Here is a 22302-nt window from a genome sequence, read left to right as displayed (position 1 = left end):
GCTTAAAGTAAATCGACCGCAGCTCATGGCTGCCATCTTATTTCCGCACCACAATTCCCTGACCTAGTTCTCACTGCGCGTTTGGGGACGTTGGCTGCCCTACATTACCACCATGACTGACGTAATCCCCCATTTTTTTATTTAGAATCAATAGTCGTCTGACTGGTTTAATAGGGCCCTTCACGAATACCTCTCCTATGCCAACCTCTGAAACTCAGAGTAGTTTCTAATATAATGAAGAAAAATATTCATCATTGATCTTTTAATGACAGAATGTCAACAGCCGCTTGGTGACCATCTGCCACCGTGGTGAACGTGGCCTCTCCTGATCACTAGCAGCCCAGAGCCACCAAACATCATAGAAGTCATCCAACCCCGGCCGCTACAACAGGAAGCAAATGTGCTAAGTGTTGTAAATGAAACTGATAAGTTACTGATTTGGCATTTCCTGTTCTAAATCGATATTTATTACCCTAAAATACCATCCCTTATGTTGAGTTAACATTGTATAGCTGCTCCTGTAGAAAAGTTAGTAATGATGAGAAAATTCATGTATGGATGAAAGGACTTGGTGTACTTGCTGAAAGTGTAACTGGAACTGCAGATATTACTTTGTACTATAATTATTAATAATGTGTGATCCTTGACCTCTGTAACCGCTAGATATACAGGGCTATTACAAATGATTGAAGCGATTTCATAAATTCGCTGTAGCTCCATTCATTGACATATGGTCACGACACACTACTGATACGTAGAAAACTCACAAAGTTTTGTTCGGCTGAAGCCTCACTTCAGGTTTCTGCCGCCAGAGCGCTCGAGAGCGCAGTGAGACAAAATGGCGACAGGAGCCGAGAAAGCGTATGTCGTGCTTGAAATGCCCTCACATCAGTCAGTCATAACAGTGCAACGACACTTCAGGACGAAGTTCAACAAAGATCCACCAACTGCTAACTCCATTCGGCGATGGTATGCGCAGTTTAAAGCTTCTGGATGCCTCTGTAAGGGGAAATCAACGGGTCGGCCTGCAGTGAGCGAAGAAACGGTTGAACGCGTGCGGGCAAGTTTCACGCGTAGCCCGCGGAAGTCGACGAATAAAGCAAGCAGGGAGCTAAACGTACCACAGCCGACGGTTTGGAAAATCTTACGGAAAAGGCTAAAGCAGAAGCCTTACCGTTTACAATTGCTACGAGCCCTGACACCCGATGACAAAGTCAAACGCTTTGAATTTTCGGCGTGGTTGCAACAGCTCATGGAAGAGGATGCATTCAGTGCGAAACTTGTTTTCAGTGATGAAGCAACATTTTTTCTTAATGGTGAGGTGAACAGACACAATGTGGGAATCTGGGCGGTAGAGAATCCTCACGCATTCGTGCAGCAAATTCGCAATTCACCAAAAGTTAACGTGTTTTGTGCAATCTCTCGGTTTAAAGTTTACGGCCCCTTTTTCTTCTGTGAAAAAAAACGTTACAGGACACGTGTATCTGGACATGCTGGAAAATTGGCTCATGCCACAACTGGAGACCGACAGCGCCGACTTCATCTTTCAACAGGATGGTGCTCCACCGCACTTCCATCATGATGTTCCGCATTTCTTAAACAGGAGATTGGAAAACCGATGGATCGATCGTGGTGGAGATCGTGATCAGCAATTCATGTCATGGCCTCCACGCTCTCCCGACTTAACACCACGCGATTTCTTTCTGTTGGGTTATGTGAAAGATTCAGTGTTTAAACCCCCTCTACCAAGAAACGTGCCAGAACTGCGAGCTCGCATTAACGATGTTTTCGCCCGCATCTCGTGGTCGTGCGGTAGCGTTCTCGCTTCTCACGCCCGGGTTCCCGGGTTCGATTTCCGGCGGGGTCAGGGATTTTCTCTGCCTCGTGATGGCTGGGTGTTGTGTGCTGTCCTTAGGTTAGTTAGGTTTAAGTAGTTCTAAGTTCTAGGGGACTGATGACCATAGATGTTAAGTCCCATAGTGCTCAGAGCCATTTGAACCATTTTTTCAACGATGCTTTCGAACTCATTGATGGGGACATGCTGCGCCGAGTGTGGGAGGAACTTGATTATCGGCTTGATGTCTGCCGAATCACTAAAGGGGCACATATCGAACATTTGTGAATGCCTAAAAAAACTTTTTGAGGTTTTGTATGTGTGTGCAAAGCATTGTGAAAATATCTCAAATAATAAAGTTATTATAGAGCTGTGAAATCGCTTCAGTCATTTGTAATAACCCTGTACATCGCGAACTGGGGGCTCAAGGATGCAACAGTTTGAAAAAATTCGAAAACATAGTGCCGCACTGGCTGATGAGACCCTAGCGAGTTGGTATATATATTAAGATACAGTTGTGAACAAGCATTGATGATACTTCTTACAATAAAAGCGAAGCATTTCACTGCACTGATCTGAGCTGTAGAGGACAGGAAGTGAACAGGTTACGAGTAGAAGGATTACGTAGCGCTTTAAGGCATGGGGAGGAGGAGGAGGAGGAGGGGGGGGGCTGGTACACGGAGAAGTATAACGCGGGACCGTGGGTGATAGCAGGAATTTGAGATAGTGGTAACTAGTACAACCGTACCAAGACATATGGAGAGAGAAGAAAAAGAGGATGGGGATCTGAAGTCCTGATTTGTGAAAGAATAGAGATGAATGGGTTAGATCGGACAGGAAGAATAAATGACACGGTGGATTTCACGGTCTGGATGGTAGAAGCTGTGAAAGCTGCTGCGCATCATGATAAAAAACGTGTGTAGCTGTAGGGTTGGTCGGATGTATTAGTATCAACTTTGAAACATACCAGGAGGAAAATGACAGATGTGTTTGAGTCAAATTTTTGGGACGTATAGGATCTGCAGAGATGTTCAATGTGGAACAGCAAGTAACTATTTTTATCACTAGGTGAAACAATGCCGTTGGGCAGGTTAAGCGGACACTGAAAACAAGAGATTGTAAATGACGTTTAGTGATTTGGAGCGTCTGACAAAATCTGGGGAGAAGGTACATAAAGAGATATCGACATAGGGGAAGTTGAATCAATGTTTCATAAATGTGCAGTGTGGTGAAGGGATGCAGGCCCCATTTCCAGCAGGATTTCCTAATTGAAGTTATAGCAAACTTTCTCCTTTCTCCGTTAGTAGATGGTCGGAAGAGTGACGAAACTCAGATAAGTTTGTAAATGCGTGAATAAGCATGGGTTGGAGGAAATCTAGCTGACGTTAAGAGTTGCAGCACTGTTGGGCTGCTTTTGCGCGCGGGCTCGCGTGCGCGAGCGTGTTGTGTGTGTGTGTGTGTGTGTGTGTGTGTGTGTGTGTGTGTAAAGTGGGAGATATTTCCCTGTCATGATAAAGGACACAGTTAAAAACATTTATGGACGAAGCCTCAGACTTACCTCGTAGGTCGACGTGATGCGGAGCTCGTGGAAGACTGGCAGATACGTGAAGCCAACGAACACGGGAGCAATCAGAATGGGCACCTTCATGAAGGCGTACTGCGTGCCCCGGAGGTACAGCTCAGTTGGAATGCCGATCAGAGTTATGCCCGAGACGAAGCTGCCAGAGAAAAGGCCATTGCTCTGAAATGCCGACGGCTAGAGACTGGGTTATGCGATAAGGCTAAACCATTGAAAACGGAAAATGATTTTCAACAGAAGTACTACTTGATATCACCAACATCAGATTCAAAATAATCATCAGAGTCATCGTATGCAATTTGATCTCATTTCCTACCATTGACCTAGACATTTCCAGCGGTTGCAGGCTTCTACTACACTCACACATGCTGCCCCTACATAGTTTCTAATCATGAAATCAAGCCTAAAGTTTCCCCGGTTAGTCTACAACCTATTTGCCTACCTACATATCCACCACGCCTGTATTATATTTTCCTTGCCGTCGTAAATATATGTCCAACTCGAGTCTGTCCCATTATCCATTTCTTTTGTTCCCCGTTTTTCCAATAATTGTCAAATCCATGTAGCCATTGTCTCCGGAAAATCCCTTAGTTTTAAATGATTACCGCACTGGAAACGGTAACAACAGTGACTGTAAACTGTCCATTTCAGAGATACTGTGTGTTTATCTCCGAAAGTTATATTTATTGTATCAAAACCACTAAAGTCAAGTTATACTGTTCTCTTTATTTTGCTCTTCGCACAAACGTCATTTTTTTTCGAAGTACAAGTACCCATTAACTAACAGTATAACTTCATTGAAAATTTGTACTTTTTTTAAAATGCGTTGGTAGAACATTACTTTAGTCTTGTTATTTTTTGTTAGTAAAAAGAGCCTCAGAAAGGGAGGCGACGGCGTTGGGATCACAGATTTACTTCAAACTATGTACACCTTTAGTAGGCCATTAAAGCAACATAATCTGCAAATATTAAGTTGCACTACTCCGGCAATTCCGAGAAAATCGCAACAGAAGTTTTGCGCATCTATTACAAAACCGATGTATCTGTGTGTGGGTACCAGACATTAGAGTTCGTGGTTCTCAAGTGGCATTCCGGCATCGCACCAGGGCGAGTAGGTTCCGCCTGTTCCCTTCTCTGCCGTTGGGCCGCTGGGCTGCGGGAGCTTCCTACTTCGTCCTCAGTATCGTGTGTGTCGTTGTGAGCGGCACATCGTTGTTTGTCTCTCGGAGTCGGTGTTTGTGATTCCATTTTGACGCGGGGTTGTCTAGCGTCTTGATGTCGTGGGTGGCTCCCAGGAACATTCCACGCACAGTACCGCCAGTTTTACACTACTGGCCATTAAAATTGCTACACCAAGAAGAAATGCAGATGATAAACGTGTATTCATTGGACAAATATATTATACTAGAAATAACATGTGATTACACTTTCACGCAATTTGGATGCATAGATTCTGTGAAATCAGTACCCAGAACAACCACCTCTGGCCCTAATAACGGCCTTGATACCCCTGGGCATTGAGTCAAACACAGCTTGGATGGCGTGCACAGGTACAACTGCCCATGCAGCTTCAACACGATACCACAATTCATCAAGAGTAGTGACTGGCGTATTGTTACGAGCCAGTTGCTCGGCCATCGTTGACCAGACATTTTCAATTGGTGAGAGATCTGGAGAATGTGCTGGCCAGGGTAGCAGTCGAACATTTTCTGTATCCAGAAAGGCCCGTGCAGGACCTGCAACATGCGGTGGTGCATTATCCTTCTGAAATGTAGGGTTTCGCAAGGATCGAATGAAGTAGAGCCACGGGTCGTAACACATCTGAAATGTAACGTCCACTGTTCAAAGTGCCGTCAATGTGAACAAGAGGTGACCGAGACGTGTAACCAATGGCACCCCATACCATCACGCCGGGTGATACGCCAGTATGGCGATGACGAATACACGCTTCCACTGTGCGTTTACCGCGATGTCGCCAAACACGGATGCGACCATCACGATGCTGTAAACAGAACGTGGATTCATCCGAAAAAATGACGTTTTCCCATTCGTGCACCCAGGTTCGGCGTTGAGTACACCATCGCAGGCGCTCCTGTCTGTGGTGCAGCGTCAAGGGTAACCCCAGCCATGGTCTCCGAGCTGATAGTCCATGCTGCTGCAAACATCATCGAACTGTTCGTGCAGATGGTTGTTCTCTTGCAAACGTCACCATCTGTTGACTCAGGGATCGAGAAGTGGCTGCACGATCCGTTACAGCCATGCGGATAAGATGCCTGTCATCTCGACTGCTAGTGATACGAGGCCGCTGGGATCCAGCACGGCGTTCCGTATTACCCTTCTGAACCCACCGATTCCATATTCTGGGAACGGTCATTGGATCTCGAGCAACGCGAGGAGCAATGTCGCGATACGATAAACCGCAATCGCGGTAGGCTACAATCCGACCTTTATCAAGGTCGGAAACGAGATTTGACGCATATCTCCTCCTTACACGAAGCATCACAACAACGTTTCACTAGCCAACGCCGGTCAACTGCTGTTGGTGTATGAGGAATCGGTTGGAAACTTTCCTCATGTCAGCAAGTTGTAGGTGTTGCCACCGGCTCCAGGCTTATGTGAATGCTCTGAAAAGCTAATCATTTGCATATCACAGCATCTTCTCCCTATAGGTTAAGGTTCTCGTCTGTAGCACGTCATCTTCGTGGTGTAGCAATTTTAATGGCCAGTAGTGTAGTTTTGAGAAGTCCACACGTCTCGTGCCGCCGAGTTCGTTAGAAATTCATCACTGAAACTTGCTGGCACTAACTTCAGCGCACACTCCGCTGCGGAGTGAAAATCTCATTCTGGAATTCATCATTGGTTTGTAGATACGATCAACGTCACATCGGAACAGGTTCACACTGCTTGCTTCGTGTCTGAATCCTATGAGCTGTATGTCAAGCTCATAGAACAGTTTCACGTTGACAGGCTTTTTGCGGCCCGGACAACAATTGCCTTTCACTCATCGCGATGGCCCTAATAGCATGCTTGCTCTGGCGAACGCATAAACGATCTTTTGGATAGGGTGGATAGCAATGTGCGGTTGTTTGCTGATGATGCTGTGGTGTACGGGAAGGTTTCGTCGTTGAGTGACTGTAGGAGGATACAAGATGACTTGGACAGGATTTGTGATTGGTGTAAAGAATGGCAGCTAACTCTAAATATAGTTAAATGTAAATTAATGCAGATGAATAGGAAAGAGAATCCCGTAATGTTTGAATACTCCATTAGTAGTATAGCGCTTGACACGGTCACGTCGATTAAATATTTGGGCGTAACATTGCAGAGCGATATGAAGTGGGACAAGCATGTAATGGCAGTTGTGGGTAGGCGGATAGTCGTCTTCGGTTCATTGGTAGAATTTTGGGAAGATGTGGTTCATGTGTAAAGGAGACCGCTTATAAAACACTAATACGACCTATTCTTGAGTACTGCTCGAGCGTTTGGGATCCCTATCAGGCCGAATTGAGGGAGGACATAGAAGCAATTCAGAGGCGGGCTACTAGATTTGTTACTGGTAGGTTTGATCATCACGCGAGTGTTACGGAAATGCTTCAGGATTTCGGGTGGGAGTCTCAGGAGGAAAGGAGGCGTTCTTTTCGTGAATCGCTACTGAAGAAATTTAGAGAAACAGCATTTGAGGCTGACTGCAGTACAATTTTACTGCCGCCAACTTATATTTCGCCGAGAGACCACAAAGATAAGATAAGAGAGATTAGGGCTCGTATAGAGGCAAATGAGCAGTCTTTTTCCCTCGTTCTGTTTGGGAATGGAACAGGGAGAGAAGATGCTAGTTGTGGTACGAGGTACCCTCCGCCACGCACCGTATGATGGATTGCGGAGTATGTATGTAGGTAGATGTAGAATATGGAAACGTAAGGGTGTTTAACTTTTCACCCGAAGCTCATTACATTTTCCTCAAGATCGTCCTGCTTCCGTTTTCAGATATAAGGAATATACGGCGGAACGCCGGTCCACTCAACATCGTTTACAAGATTACAGCGGAGTTCGATCGGTGGATATGGCAGTTAAACGGAATATTCCCTCTGATTTGCAGGTAAGTGGATACCGAGTGCATATAATTTACACAGGGCAACAAGGGACCTGTTTTATATGTAATGAGAGTGGACAAATTGGCCGCGTCGTGTCACCGTCTTACAGTCCAATTAAGAACAACGTAAACGGCCAACATTTGCGGATCTGATTCCCCACGTGACAGCCATTGTGCCTTACGGCCTTTCTGAATGGCAAGGCGAGCCATTCCGTGTTGGTGCTAGCTCATTTCCAACCTTAGCCTCACGTCGGGACTTCGCCATTGTGGCTTCCGGCCGCGCGGGATTAGCCGAGCGGTCTATGGGCGCTGCAGTCATGGACTGTGCGTCTCGTCCCAGCGGAGGTTCGAGTCCTCCCTCGGGCATGGGTGTGTGTGTTTGTCCTTAGGATAATTTAGGTTAGGTTTAGGTTAGGTAGTGTGTAATCTTAGAGACTGATGACCTTAGCAGTTAAGTCCCAGAAGATTTCAGACACATTTGAACATTTTTGGCTTCCGTGCCACCACCACATTCGCTTCAAAGCAAGCGTAAACGGACGTGAGGAGTCAGACAATTCCTCTTCGCTTTTTCGCTTTACTGAAAAGATTCCCGTAGAGGAGGCCTCTCCCCTCTCTGAGTTTAGACCGGATGATAGCATATCGGTTGCTAATCAAGATTAGAGAGCGCGAGTCACTCCCTCCGATCTGACTCCCGAAACCCCCTTCGGAATCACACGAGGATAGACATGTTCCGGAGCCCCGTGCTATATCTACGAAACTGCTAGACGTCTCTGAACCTGTAACATATCCCCACCCTTGTTCTGCATCCCCAGATGGGGAAAGCGTGCCACAAGCTGCTGCTGATCTAAGCCAGATCGGCCCAAGTATACCAGCGGCACATGTGGTGACGGTAAAAGACGTACCGTCAGTTTCTGATACCGTTGATACTGTATTTCCGCAGGAGCCCCCATTTTGTCCCACGCAGCAGTCACCTTCCCGCGCAGCCGCAACAAACATCATTTTTAAGCTGAGCGCGTGGCATCGCGAGAAAATGAAGAACTGGCAGAGGGTGGACGAGTGGGATCCACTTCTTCATTCAGATTAATGCGTTGATTCTGCCATGGACTGTAATCCAAGTAATCAACTGCATAGTTTTGTTAATTGATAGATGCAGGCCTGTATCTTCCTTACCTTGAATGTGAACAGAATTATGTTCTAGTTTAGACTTGCGGTACTGCTACAGGTTATTTACGATTCAGGTGCAGACGTCATATTTTTGCAACAAGTATTATTTGAAAATTTTTCTACTCTTGCCTTTGCTGTTTTCTTTAATGTCACTCCTGAGCTATCTACTGGTACTGCGTTATTTTGCAAACAGGGAATACGGCCGACGAATAGGCTGCACTTTTTGTTACCTTACTTCGATTCTTCTTTATGCTCCTTCAAGATCTGGTGGTGCCACAGATCGTGCGTGTTTTTCGTAACGAGGATGTAGTTTATTTATTTCGTAAAACTCCGCAGGCACTTCTGTTAGGCGGAGATTTTGATAGTGTTCAGCGTCGTATGCATCAGACCCCTAATTTTAATTTCAGTAAGAAACTAGACGATTTGGTGCGTTCTCCGAAAATACTACATGCGTGGATCTGTTAATATCCCACTCTCGTCAGGTACACGCATTTTACAGCTAGCTCCAGTAGCGATAGACGTGACACCCCCGTGTTTCACTGATCACTGTACAGTAGATTCAAATTTAACTCATGTGCCGCAACCAGTAAAACTGTACCCGTTCGAGAGGTTTGGACCCTTAGCTTGCCTTCGCACGACCGTTATCTTTCTCGTATGGAACAGTGGTCATGGAATGACAAACCTTTGCTCCGGAAAGCCATAATGCATAACGGTGCTGAGAGGGCGAGGGATCTTTGTCGGACCCAGGAGTTTATTATTCCATTTTACGTCAATTATGGATTATGGATCTCCGCTATGCTAAGGAGAAACGTCTTCCGTTTAAGAGGCAACAACTGGAAGAACTCAGGGTGCGATCAAAATCTCGCTCCTTCCTACTGAATGAGCTGAGCTCCTTATAACACCTTGTCCGGCTGCGGACGCGACGCAAACGAGCATGTATCACGTTCCTTACTCATACCGATGGTCACATACCGTCATCCTAACGTCACATTTCCACAGCTACCTATAATTACTTTACTGAACTTTATGATGACCCTCCTACTGATATGAATGTCCATTATCGGTCTACTCCTTTCCTGAAAAGTGGTCAAATGTGTGTCTCTTCCTAAGGGACCAAAATGCTGAGGTCATCGGTCCCTAGTTTTACACACTACGTAAACTAAATTATACTGAAAACGACACACACTCCCATGCCAGAGAAAGGACTCGAACCTCCGGCGCGAGGGGCAGCGCAATCCGTGTCATGGCGCCTCAAACTACGCGGCCTCTCCTCCATTGCGTGGTTACTCTCGCATTAAATGATGATATTCTAAGTGACTTTACTTAATACGATGTACATCGCCTTATTATTGGTTCACCTTCAGAAAACGCCGAGACTCGACAGTATTTCTAAGGAATTTTATGTACATTTCTTGCATCTTATAGATGATACCGTTACGTCACAGGTAAATGAGGTTATCCGGGTGGGTTAGATTCCTGATCCCTTCATGTTTGGTAAAATCGTTTTAATTCCGAAGACAACCAGACGTCCAGACATTGATAAATTCCGACCGTTCACACTACTTAATTTCGGTTACAAAACTGTAGCCCGGACGGTCAATAGCCGTTTGTCGATACTGCTAAAGAAAATTATTGATGTTCGTCAACGCTGTGTGCTTGGGCTCATGATTCTGACTTCTGTAATCGAATACCGCGACGTTGTCTCGGTGGCTGCAGCGACTTCTGCCTCTGGAGCCTTACTTTTTATTGACATTAATGAGGCCTTTGACCAGGTCAGTCATGGTTTCTCGATGTAGGTGCTCAAGTGGACCGGTCAGTTGTACTGCCTGTCAGGTATTATACAACCATTTTACTGGTATTCATGTATCTGTCGAATTGTATGGACAATGTACTCCCCAAATCCAATGTATTCCCCAAATCCGACGGGGCTGTTGCTTTTTGTCTTGGCCTTAGAAACTCTGCTTCACCGTATTACTGATCAATTACGTGGCTGGAAGGTATTGAGAGAAACCAACTCGGTACTAGCGTAGGTGGATGATGTTATGGTACTGCTACGTCATGTCGATAATATATCCTTACTCAATGACATATTGGATTCCTTTTGTTCTCTGCATGGGCCTGCATTAACGAACGGAAATGTACCCTATTAATACTGCAGGGCTTTCAACTCGTTGTCATTCCATGGATAACGGTTGTTGCTCGCCACAAGTAATTGGGAATGAATATAGATCGCTGTCCGATGAAACTGGCTCCACAACAGGCGGGAGGTGACGAATCGAATTCAAAGGGCAATTCGTGAACATGAACGTCGTTACCTTAGTCTTATCTACAAACCGAATATCTTAGATTCGTTCATTTTCAGCAAAATGTACTAAGTTGCACAAATATTCCCGCTCACAGTGATGATGCCGCGCAAATTGATGCAATTGTCTCGTTGTTTCCTTTGGAAAAGTCGTAGTTGCATCTACGACTTCCTAAAGGTGTACAAAGTTTGAAGTAAATCCGTGATCCGAACGTCGTGGTTTCCTCCTGTCAACCGCGTTTATTAGACGACAACGTTGTTAGTACTTTCGGTGAGTAGGCATATGCTCAACATTTGATACCATTCGGCATTACGTTGAAACCAAAGTCACCGCTTCCTTGAGTGTCGTCTGATGATGATGATGATATGGTGACCCAAAGCGTTAACGGTATTAACATTAAATGAACGCGATGTAGACCTCTTTTTTATAATCAAGACATAGCTGTCACTATAGTTCCATAGACATTATATCTAAAAGTACTATCGTTCATTTTCATGCTGTCTTTCAGGTTGTTTGTATTACGCTGCTCCATCCGTTATTGAAAAATACCTGCACTAGATCCGTGCATTACACCGTCACTAGCGAAGTTAAGGTGTTCCATTTATGTATGCTATCTTCGTTATGAAGGATTGGAAATGCGAAACTTTATATAGGACTGCAGATACTGAGCTTGGTAATACGCCTCTTTCAATTCTACGTTTCTTGCTTTCCACATGGATTGTAACGTAAACTGTGTTATTGAGCTACATTTTCTTCAGTATACTAATAGGATGAGTCATTGTCTCTTTTTCTAGAGCTATTACTACACATTTTCTTGAAACTAAGTCAAAAGCTTTCCGAAAATCTATAAAATCTATGCAAACTACTAATTCACAATCATTGCTCCCTCCTGTACCTTCCTAGACCTTTGCAAATGGGCCACTGTGCTAAAATCACTTTAACACCCACTCTGCCAGATTCGAATTTAATGTTTATTACAGTTTTACTGAATATTGTGAACTTTGTGGGAAGGAGGCTGACAGTTTTTCATGCCGTGGAAGATTCTTGCTAAGTAAAGTAATTACGGGATTGTGTCAGATGTGGGAGATTGTTTTTTCTTCAGTAAAATTCTGTAAATAATTTTGCAACTGAAATGGCTTACACAGTGAATTTTCTACCTAGCTCGATGTACTCATGGATCGATTGATTTGGGCAATGATACTGATGTCAGAGGATGGGGTGATGTAGGTGATCGATAACAAAATATATTAGTTAATAAATACAGCTCAACCTCCTAGAAGTTTACCTCGAAAAATGGATCACAAAAGAAACCAAGACGAGATTCAGTGCACTGAATATGACATCCACTTTGATACTTGGCAGACCTAACAGGCTTTTCCTTTCTTCGAATGATGGTGCGCAAATTGATACAATTGTCTGGTCGTTTCCTTTGGAAAAGTCATGTTCTTCGGCTTCGGTATGAAGTGGTTGCAAGACCCCGTCCCCTTAGGGGGTTGGGACTTCCCAGTATCGAAGCCTTGGTTCAGTATTGTTTATACGGCGTACCGTTTTAACATGTACTCGAGCAACTCATATTAGTATATCTCGCTTATTTATGTGTCTTCGAACACAATTAAACGACTATTATACATTTAAGCTTTCGGCCAAAAGGTCCTCTTCCGAAGTAAAAAGCATACATTCATACAAGGTGTCCACAGTCCAGGCACAGCGATCAGAGAGAGTGGTCATGTGCGTTTGTGCTTGTGTTAATATGTGTATGTTTTCCACTTTGGAAGAATGGTTTTGGGGGAAAGCTTAAATACGTAGCAGTCTTTTCGTTGTGCCTTTCTGCGAGTCAACGTCTCCCCTGTGTGGTGAACAGCAAACTATCCTTTTCGTAATACTGTCGTTATTCTATTCTGGACTTTCCATTGTCTGAAAATCGGTATTAGCTTTTAGTCGTTTCGCCTCACTTACGCCGTGCCAGCAGGTACTGCACATTAACTGAATGAGCTCTACTTCACCACAAGATCTTTCAGCATTTGTGCTTAGAGACGAAAGCATGATCCAAAATGTGAAGTAGATAATACATGCAAAACCGTGAAGTTCTTGTTATATTATTAGAAATGCTCTGAGGCCACCACCAACCACACAGCCAGTGTCTACAGAAGAGGTAAGTACACCGTACAATTCACGTAAGATTTCTTCATCGATAGAAATCCGTGATGCTGTTGTTCTGCTGTTTAAATCATGTTTGCAGCGAGCTAATGGAGGAATGAAATCACATTTCTTCATGTACCCGTTGGGGTAATCTCTGGCGATATTGGAGTCCACGAATGTGGGCAAATGTCTCGAGGTTCGTTACCTCCTATCCAGAAATGAGACATTACATCGTAGTGACACTGTGTTGGATTCCATGTTATTTGAATATGAGATTAAAGTACCTGAAGTTTTGAAAAAAGCCAGCATTTCAAGACAGCTGATTCAAGTCATTCTGTGGTCTTAAAAGCCTATTTGGCCATACAACCTCCCAAAAAAAAGGGTACAAAACAATTTAAGTCTACACGAATCTGTACGTCGCGTCAACGATTTTTTTTAGTGTTAGGAAGCCTCCATATACGCTCGTTTTACAGGTAGAGTTTAATACTAAAATGAAAAGTTGAATCATTACTGAAAACTAATAGCGGTAAAAATATGTCACGTCCTCTGAGATAAACACGTTTCACCGTCAACACAAAGAACAATATACTGGGTGGCATGTATACGAGACGTTGTACACCTGCCGACAGTCGTGTGGGGAAAAGCAAGTTCTCCGCTTGCGCGAGGTGTAAACTTTCATTGGTTCATTCTTTCATCAGAAATGCAATTTCGACCTGACTCTTAACATTGTACAGACGTGCTGTCTCTTCAAGCGATATCCAGCGTTGTTGTTGTTGTTGTTGTTGTGGTCTTCAGTCAAGAGACTGGTTTGATGCAGCTCTCCATTCTACTCTATCCTGTGCAAGCTTCTTCATTTCCGAGTAACTAGTGCAACCTACATCCTTCTGAATCTGCTTAGCGTATTCTTCTCTTGGTCTAACTCTACGATTTTTAACTTCCATGCTTCCATCCATGCCGGCCGGTGTGGCCGTGCGGTTCTAGGCGCTTCAGTCTGGAACCGCGTGGCCGCTACGGTCGTAGGTTCGAATCCTGCCTCGGGCATGGATGTGTGTGATGTCCTTAGGTTAGTTAGGTTTAAGTAGTTCTAAGTTCTAGGGGACTGATGACGACAGATGTTAGTCCCATAGTGCTCAGAGCCATTCGAACAATTCGAGCTTCCCTCCATCACTAAATTGGTGATCCCTTGTAGATGCAGAACGCGTCCTACTAACCGATCCCTTCTTCTAGTCAAGTTGTGCCACAAATTCCTCTTCTCCCTGATTCTATTCAGTACCTCCTCATTAGCTACGTGATCTACCCATCTAACCTTCAGCATTCATCTGTAGCACCACATTTCGAAAGCTTCTATTTTCTTCTTGTCTAAATTATTCATCGTCTATGTTTCACAATTATACATGACTACACTCCGCACAAATACTTTTAGAAAGGACTTCCTGACAGTTAAATCCATACTCGATGTTAACAAATTTCTCTTCTTCAAAAACTCTTTCCTTGCCATTGCTCTGTATTTAGACAATCATCAATTATTTTGCTCCCTAAATAGCAGAACTCATCTACTACTTTAAGTGTCTCATTTCCTAATCCAATTCCCTTAACAACACCTGATTTAATTAGACTACATTCCATTACCCGCGTTTTGCTTCTGTCGATGTTTATCTTATATCCGCCTTTCAAGACACTGTCCATTCCGTTCAAATGGTCTTCCAGGTCCTTTCCTGTCTCTGACAGAATTAAAATGTCATCGACAAACCTCAAAGTTTTTATTTCTTCTCCGTGGATTTTAGTTCCTACTCCCAATTTTTCTTTTATTTCCTTTACTGTTTGCTCAATATACAAACTGAATAACATCGGGGATAGGCTACATCCGATTCTCACTCCCTTCCCAACATCTGCTTCCCTTTCATGCCCCTCGATTCTTATAACTGCCATCTCGTTCTTGTACAGATTGCAAATAGCTTTTCGCCCCCTGTATTTCACCCTTACCACCTCCAGAACTTGAAAGAGAGTATTCCAGTCAACATTGTCAGAAGCTTTCTCTATGTCTACAAATGCTAGAAACGTAGGTTTGACTTTCTAAGGTAAGTCGTAGGGTCAGTATTGCCTCACGTGTCCCGACATTTCTACGTAATTCGAACTGATCTTCCCAAAGGTCGGCTTCTACGTTCTTCCATTCGTCTGTAAAGAATTCGTGTAAGTATTTTGCAGCCGTGATTTATTAAACTGATAGTTCGGTAATTTTTACAACTGTCAACACCTGCTTTCTTAGGGATTGGAATTATTATATTCTTCTTAAAGTCTGAGGGTATTTCGCGTGTCTCATACATCTTGCTCACCAGATGGTACAGTTTTATCATAGCTGTCTATCTCAAGGTTATCAGTAGTTCTAATGGAAGTTTGTGAACTCCCGGGGACTTGTTTAGATTTAGGTCTTTCAGTGCTCTGTCAAATTGTTCACGCAGTATCACATCTGCCATTTCATCTTCACTTACGTCCTCTTCCATTTCCATAACACTGGCCTCAAGTACATCGCCCTTGTATAGACCCTCTAAACACTCGTACTCCTTCCAACTTTCTGCTTTCCTTTCTTTGCTTAGAACTGGTTTTTCAGCTGAGATCTTGATATTCATACAAGTGGTTCTCTTTAATTTTCCTGTAGGCAGTATCTATCTTACCCCTCATGAGATAAGCCTCTACATCCTTACATTTGTCGTGTAGCCATCCCTGCTTAGCCATTTTGCACTACCTGTCGATCTCATTCTTGAGACGTTTGTATTCCTTTTTGCCTGCTTCATTTACTACGTTTTTACATTTTCCCCTTTCATCAATTAAATTCAATATCTCTTCTGTTACCCAAGGATTTCTACTAGCCCTCGGCTTTTTACCTACTAGATCCTCTGCTGCTTTCACTATTTTATCTCTCAAAGCAACCCATTCTTCTTCTATCGTATTCCTTTCCGTCATTCCTGTCAATCATTCTCTAATGCTCTCTCTGAAACTCTCCACAGCCTCTGGTTCTTTCAGTATATCCAGGTCCATCTTCTTAAATTCCCACCTTTTTCCAGTTTCTTCAGTTTTACTCTACAGTTCATAACCGATAGATTGTGGTCAGAGTCCACATCTGCCTCTAGAAATGGCTTACAATTTAAAACCTGGTTCCTGCAGCTCTGTCTTACCATAATATAATCTATCTGAAACCTTCCAATTTCTCCAGGCCTCTTCCACGTATACAGCCTTCTTTCATGATTTTTAAACAAAGTGTTAGCTATGATCAAGCTATGCTCTGTGCAAAATTCTGCCAGGCGACTTTCTCTTTCATTCCTTATCCCCATCCCATATTCACCTTGCAGGAGCTGTTGAATGGAATGAACAGTTCCATGACTATAGGATATGGATTGCGAGTTTATCGAAAAAGACAAAACCAATGAGAAGTAGCAGAAACGAGAACAGCCAGAAACTTAAGATCAGTACTGGGGATCACTTAATAGGAATTCTGCTGGCTAGGCGGCAAAAGAACCTATGACAGGCAGAGCAAGGACGACATAAAGAGCAGGTTAACATTGCCAAAAAGGGGAATCCTGCCCAAGTGAAGTGTACTAGTGTCAAACATAGGCCCTAATTTGAGGAAGAAATTTCTGAGAATGTATTTTTGGAGCACAGAATTGTTTGTTAGTGACACATCTACTGTGGGAAAACCGGAACAGAAGATAATCGAATCATTTTGAGATGTGATGCGACAAAAGAATGATGAAACTTACGTGGATCGATAAGGAGAGGAATATGTGGAAAACACTGGCAAGAAATTGATGATAGGACATGTGACATGTGTTAAGATGTCAAGGAGTAACTTCCATGATACTTGAGAGAGCTGGAGAAAGTAAAACCTAGAGGAGGACAGAGATTGAAATACATCCAGTAAATAACTGAGGACGCAGGTTGCAATTGCTACTCTGAAATGAAGAAGGTGGCACGGGAGAGGAATTCATGGCGGGCGGCACTAAATCAGTCTAAAGACTGATGACTTTTTTTAAAGAAAAAGAAAATAAAAGCAACCATACCTGGCAACCAGCGAGACAGCAACGGGGATAATAGCCATTCGGCGGCCTCCCAGCAAATACTGCTCGGCAGTGGTGGCAATTTTGAAGAAGCCAAAGTAGACGCCGATGCCAGAGCAACCCACGAGCATGGCGCTGAAGACGACAAAATCTACAATGCCGAAGAGCAAGCGGTCGTTTACTTCGGTGCCGTTCACCATCGAAGGCGTGTCCATCTTTTGGGCTTCAGTGGTCGATTAATGCTTCAATAATTCACCTGTGAACAGAAACCAAAACAAATTTAAGACACGTCAAATGAATATTTCTGAATGAAATTTATTTTTTGGCTACGGATAGCGACTTTTCCATGTGACACAACCAAGAAGTACAAATAAAGCTGAAAGGAATCTAATGTTGATGTACCACTTACCATGCGCATCAATATTCACGAAACTATCGCTACTTTTCTGTAGCGGACAAACAACACGTCTGACGAACATAAAACTATGTAAGGTGTAAAATAATCAAATCACGAAGATTACGTGGAGTTCCGTCGCATAAGCGAAGCACGTTTCTCGTCGAAGTGCAAGAAAAGTTGCAGTAATGAACTAAACGAAAGAGGTTAGTAGTTTCAAGCCTCAATGGTGAACGTCCAATACAGAATACTCCTCCTGGCATTGAGCTTGAGCCAGGTGAGACGTAACGTACCTTTCATTTCTTGAACGGTTCTAGATATGAAAAAGAGGTTGTCGGGAAATGATAGTACGCTAAGAAACACGTATAGTTTTCTTATTTGGTAAAGAGTCTTAACAATTGTATCGATCAATATATTGAGGAAGTAAAAATTTTAAAGCACAATGATACACTTTCTTTAATGGCTTCCGAAAGTATTGTGACATAATCCTTTTTAATTCTGTGGCTGAAACTATTCACAGAGTAATCTGAGAAATATTTTAAAATTGAGGCCGGCCGCGGTGGTCTCGCGGTTCTAGGCGCGCAGTCCGGAACCGCACGACTGCTACGGTCGCAGGTTCGAATCCTGCCTCGGGCATGGATATGTGTGATGTCCTTAGGTTAGTTAGGTTTAAAGTAGTTCTAAGTTCTAGGGGACTGATGACCACAGCTGTTAAGTCCCATAGTGCTCAGAGCCATTTTTTTTTAAATTGAGAAGCATGGGGGCAGGAATCGCCTAATGCTTTGTAAACATGCTCGTGCCAAAGTACATCGTTGTATAAGTCTTTCGAGTGTTTACTTGTCTACACCGCAGAACGGACTCACTCTTTATACGCACGGCGTATTGACGACAGGGTACAGCTGCCAGAATGAGATTTTTCACTCTGCAGTGGAGTGTGCGCTGATACGAAACATCCTGGCGGATTAAAACTGTGTGCCGGACCGAGACTCGAATTCGGGACCTTTGCCTTTCGCAGGCAAGTGCTCTACCATCTGAACTACCCAAGCACGACTCACGACCCGTCCTCACAGCTTCATTTCTGCCAGTACTTCGTCTTCTACCTTCCAAACTTCACAGAAGCTTTTCTGAAGTTGCGATCACGACTGTATGCGGATGGTTTAGTGGTCCAGTACGAGACCCTAACCCTCCCACAACGCAGGAGTTGTTTAGGTCCGTATCATGAGCCTGACAGTGTGATGGCCCTGGACCATAATCCAAGAAATTATAGAGTGTCTTTTCAAAGCAACCGATGGGTGGATAGTAGCTACTCAGCATAGATCATAGGAAAGAATAGAGTGATAGGTCTGACAGCCTTATTGGACCCAAGTTTCAGTGTGATCTGGTGCCAACAGTGTGTGTTGCCACTGTTAATGGAGTGGTTAGTCCAGGTGCACTGAGGTCACATTGTTGCAGGTGCCTTTCGTGTATAAAAATTTGTTGTAAGTGATTGGCTTACCTAACAAAGGAGATATCTCGGTATTAGCCCGTATTCGGACAGGAAATTGCTTATGAATTTTTGATGAAAGTGGTCATAGACAAGAAGAAATGGATGTACGGTAAAAATTTAAACTCCAGTAACACAGGAAAAATTGTGTTTCACGCCGTACTGAATTTTACGGCACACACCGTATTACCTACTAGTGGACAGGCTTATATTTAATAATGCAAACGCCAGGAGAGAACTTCATTGCAATAATTTTAGCGCAACGCGGTCTGACTTTCAATAATCCCTAAAAAAGAATGGCCCTGACTAACAATAACCTTTACCTTTCATGAATCAATTACCTCACAAAAATCTTCGTTACTCGAACTACTGCAATACAGCGAGCGCCACTACTACCAGCCAAATAAAAGATTCTAACTACTGACGGCACTAACTACTCGTAGGCATAGTTAGCAGATGAAGGATTTTGATAGAGAGCAAACAATGTATTTACCTCAATAATGTTCAAAAGTCATAATATATATATATCAGTTCATGATATCCAGTCGTCCAGATCGTCCGCTCATAGTAACCTCTCAAAACTCTGCCAGCAACTCTCTCCCCACATTCACCACTGCTGGGTGTTCACATCCACCTGCCCAACGCTACACTAGCAAATATTCCAACAATGAGTCCAACCAGCCACAGAGTGCACACGGCGCAGTCAGCGATTTTCATACAGAGCACTACGTGGCGTTACCAACATAAAAACCTAAACAGCCTACTTACACACTCTACTAGTGGTTGGTTCCTAATTGTTTTGTTCAGTTAATCAATTTATTTAAAGATGGGTGACTGAGTTAAACTTAGCAAGAATGATGTCAATAGAAATAACTCAATGCCGTAATCAGAGACAATTTTAGCGACTGCGTATGGCTTATTTTTCGATTCGCTGTACCCGGTGGGTATGTGTATACATTCCAGTTAATACACATCCAGCAAGGCTGGTACGTTTTACAACTGTCAAAAATGTAATAACTAATTATGTTTCTGAAAATTAATTTGCTGAATGCAAATAACTCACCTGCAGCTGTTTTAGGTAAAGAACTACCCCCTATTGGTGACAAGTGGAAAATTTGTGCCGTACTGGAATTCGAACGCGAATTTCCCACTTACGGCGAGTGATCGCCTTAACCATTCGGTATCCATACACGCCTTTCGGACCGACCTAAACTTCCATATGTCACACTGTCTACATCCCTTTATCATAGCTTCCTAATAACCAGTTCTGCTAAAGAACCTAAATTTTGAATAAAAGAACCACACTGAGTTTCATCGAGTAGTTTGTATACTACTGTTATCTTATATAGATAGAGGTAAAGAAATAGGGTGAAGTGTTCCAAATTATTAGGTAAGCACAATTACCAGAATACCAACTGGAAAGAAAAGACATTATACTCGTACTAAGCTTCTAGAATAACGATGTCCCGTATCTTTTTCTATTCTCAGACATCGAGTAAAATATCTAAATTTGTGACGATGAGTAGCGACGTTTGAGTCCGATTTTCCGTTGTACATTCGTTTAAAAGCTTCGCTACATAGCGTAAATGAAATGATTAACTTCATTTAACTGCGGAACGAAAATCAGACACGTGATACTCAGTCGCAAAGACTAAAATTAGTAGTGACAGCCACTTATGAATGACTTCAAGGCTACAAGCCAAGCGTTCCTGGTACGCAGATACACGACGAACAATGACTCGTTATGTAAAGGTATGCACAGAGTGTAAATTTATAGTAGTGGAAGGTAAATAAATACTGCATGTGTGTTTTGTGAATGCTGGTAATCTCAGAGCACATCACTGCTCCTTACAACCATTGCCGCTGAGGGTAAAGGTCTTCTCCAACTAGTTGTTAACACGCAGAGCACGCTGCTAGAGCAAAGAGAGATAGTAATGCACAGAAAAGAACGGAAAATATGGAAATACGTAGTTGATCCAAGTTTCGTCGGCAGAGACCTTACGTATATCAGTACCTTGGAGTACTGGACAACCACACTGTTCCTTACTATCAGAATCGCGCATTTTTCTCTGTCTCTCTTCTTCAAATAGACAGCGTTGCGCGTTTAATCAGTGTAAGTGTATTCGGATACTGTGGTGTCACCGCCAGACACCACACTTGCTAGGTGGTAGCTTTTAAATCGGCCGCGGTCCGCTAGTATACGACGGACCCGCGTGTCGCCACTGTCAGTAATTGCAGACCGAGCGCCGCCACACGGCAGGTCTAGAGAGACTTACTAGCACTCGCCCCAATTGTACAGCCGACGTTGCTAGCCATGGTTCATTGAGAATTACGCTCTCATTTGCCGAGACGATAGTTAGCATAGCCTTCAGCTAAGTCAATTGCTACGACCTAGCAAGGCGCCAATTATCCTTTGCTATGTATCTAATGACGCATATACTGTATCAACAAGACCAATGTTCACCAATTGTGGATTAAAGTTAAGTATTCCAGCAGCTACGTACTTTTCTTTATAGCATTCATTACGTATCCTGTTTCAGACCTCACGCCAGCCTGCGTGAGTTAAACGCGTGCCTTTCGGTTACCCGTCACTGTGGACTGGCTGTCTTGTCAGTCCACAACAGATACTGCCGTTGATTTTACTTTTGCCGTAGCAGACGCCTGTATGTTGTGATACTCGGTAGCTATACAAGACTTCTAAGTAACGTAATCAACCTTTTACTACACATTTATATATTTTACATACCCTTGAAATATATATTCCATCGTTAAAAGTCACCGCTTCTTTCTCTTCATCCTGATAAGGCTTTGTACTGTAAACGTGATTCACATGTTGTTTCATCCAGTTCCAAACTTTCCATATGTTTGCTGTTCATTCTCGTCAATTCTCCCTCCACCACTGCATTTCCTCCGCCTTGTTTATAGAACTCTCTACCGAAATTATATTCTTTCTCAACAGCCATTACCACTCTTATTGCAGTATCCGCCTTCTTTCTTAAACTATGCGCTTCTGATAATGCACTGAAGAAAAGAACTCGTAAATAAGTTACTGTAAAGAAACTTGGGAATACATTTATCGAGGTACATGTGTAAGTCATTACCATTGCAAAATCATAGGCTAATGTGCTAGATAAGCCATTGCAAATGTGAAATGCTATTACAATGATAACCGATGTAACCGCCAGGACGCGGGCATTGAATGCAACAAAGAAAACGCGCGTGCATTGTGTGTACCGGTGCCGGATTCAGTTCGTGGGATGGAGT

The 22302-nt window shown here is 43.4% G+C and overlaps 1 protein-coding gene across 1 annotated transcript in view; it reads right to left on the bottom strand.

Annotated features, from left to right (window-relative positions):
- The window catches only part of LOC124711853 (sodium-coupled monocarboxylate transporter 1-like), a 213702-nt gene that overhangs the window by 148620 nt on the left and 42780 nt on the right, over nt 1-22302 (bottom strand). The window contains exons 2-3 of the mRNA XM_047242080.1: nt 17165-17417; nt 3393-3552 (exon numbers count right to left, since the gene is read on the bottom strand). Coding sequence (XP_047098036.1) covers nt 3393-3552; nt 17165-17376 — 372 coding nt within the window. The 5' untranslated portion in view covers nt 17377-17417. The remainder of the gene's footprint in view (nt 1-3392; nt 3553-17164; nt 17418-22302) is intronic.

Source organism: Schistocerca piceifrons, chromosome 8 (genome assembly GCF_021461385.2).
Source record: "Schistocerca piceifrons isolate TAMUIC-IGC-003096 chromosome 8, iqSchPice1.1, whole genome shotgun sequence".
Classification (NCBI taxonomy): Eukaryota; Metazoa; Arthropoda; class Insecta; order Orthoptera; family Acrididae; genus Schistocerca; species Schistocerca piceifrons.
Note: the sequence above shows the minus strand (reverse complement) of the source record. Positions and strands in the feature narration are given on the sequence as shown.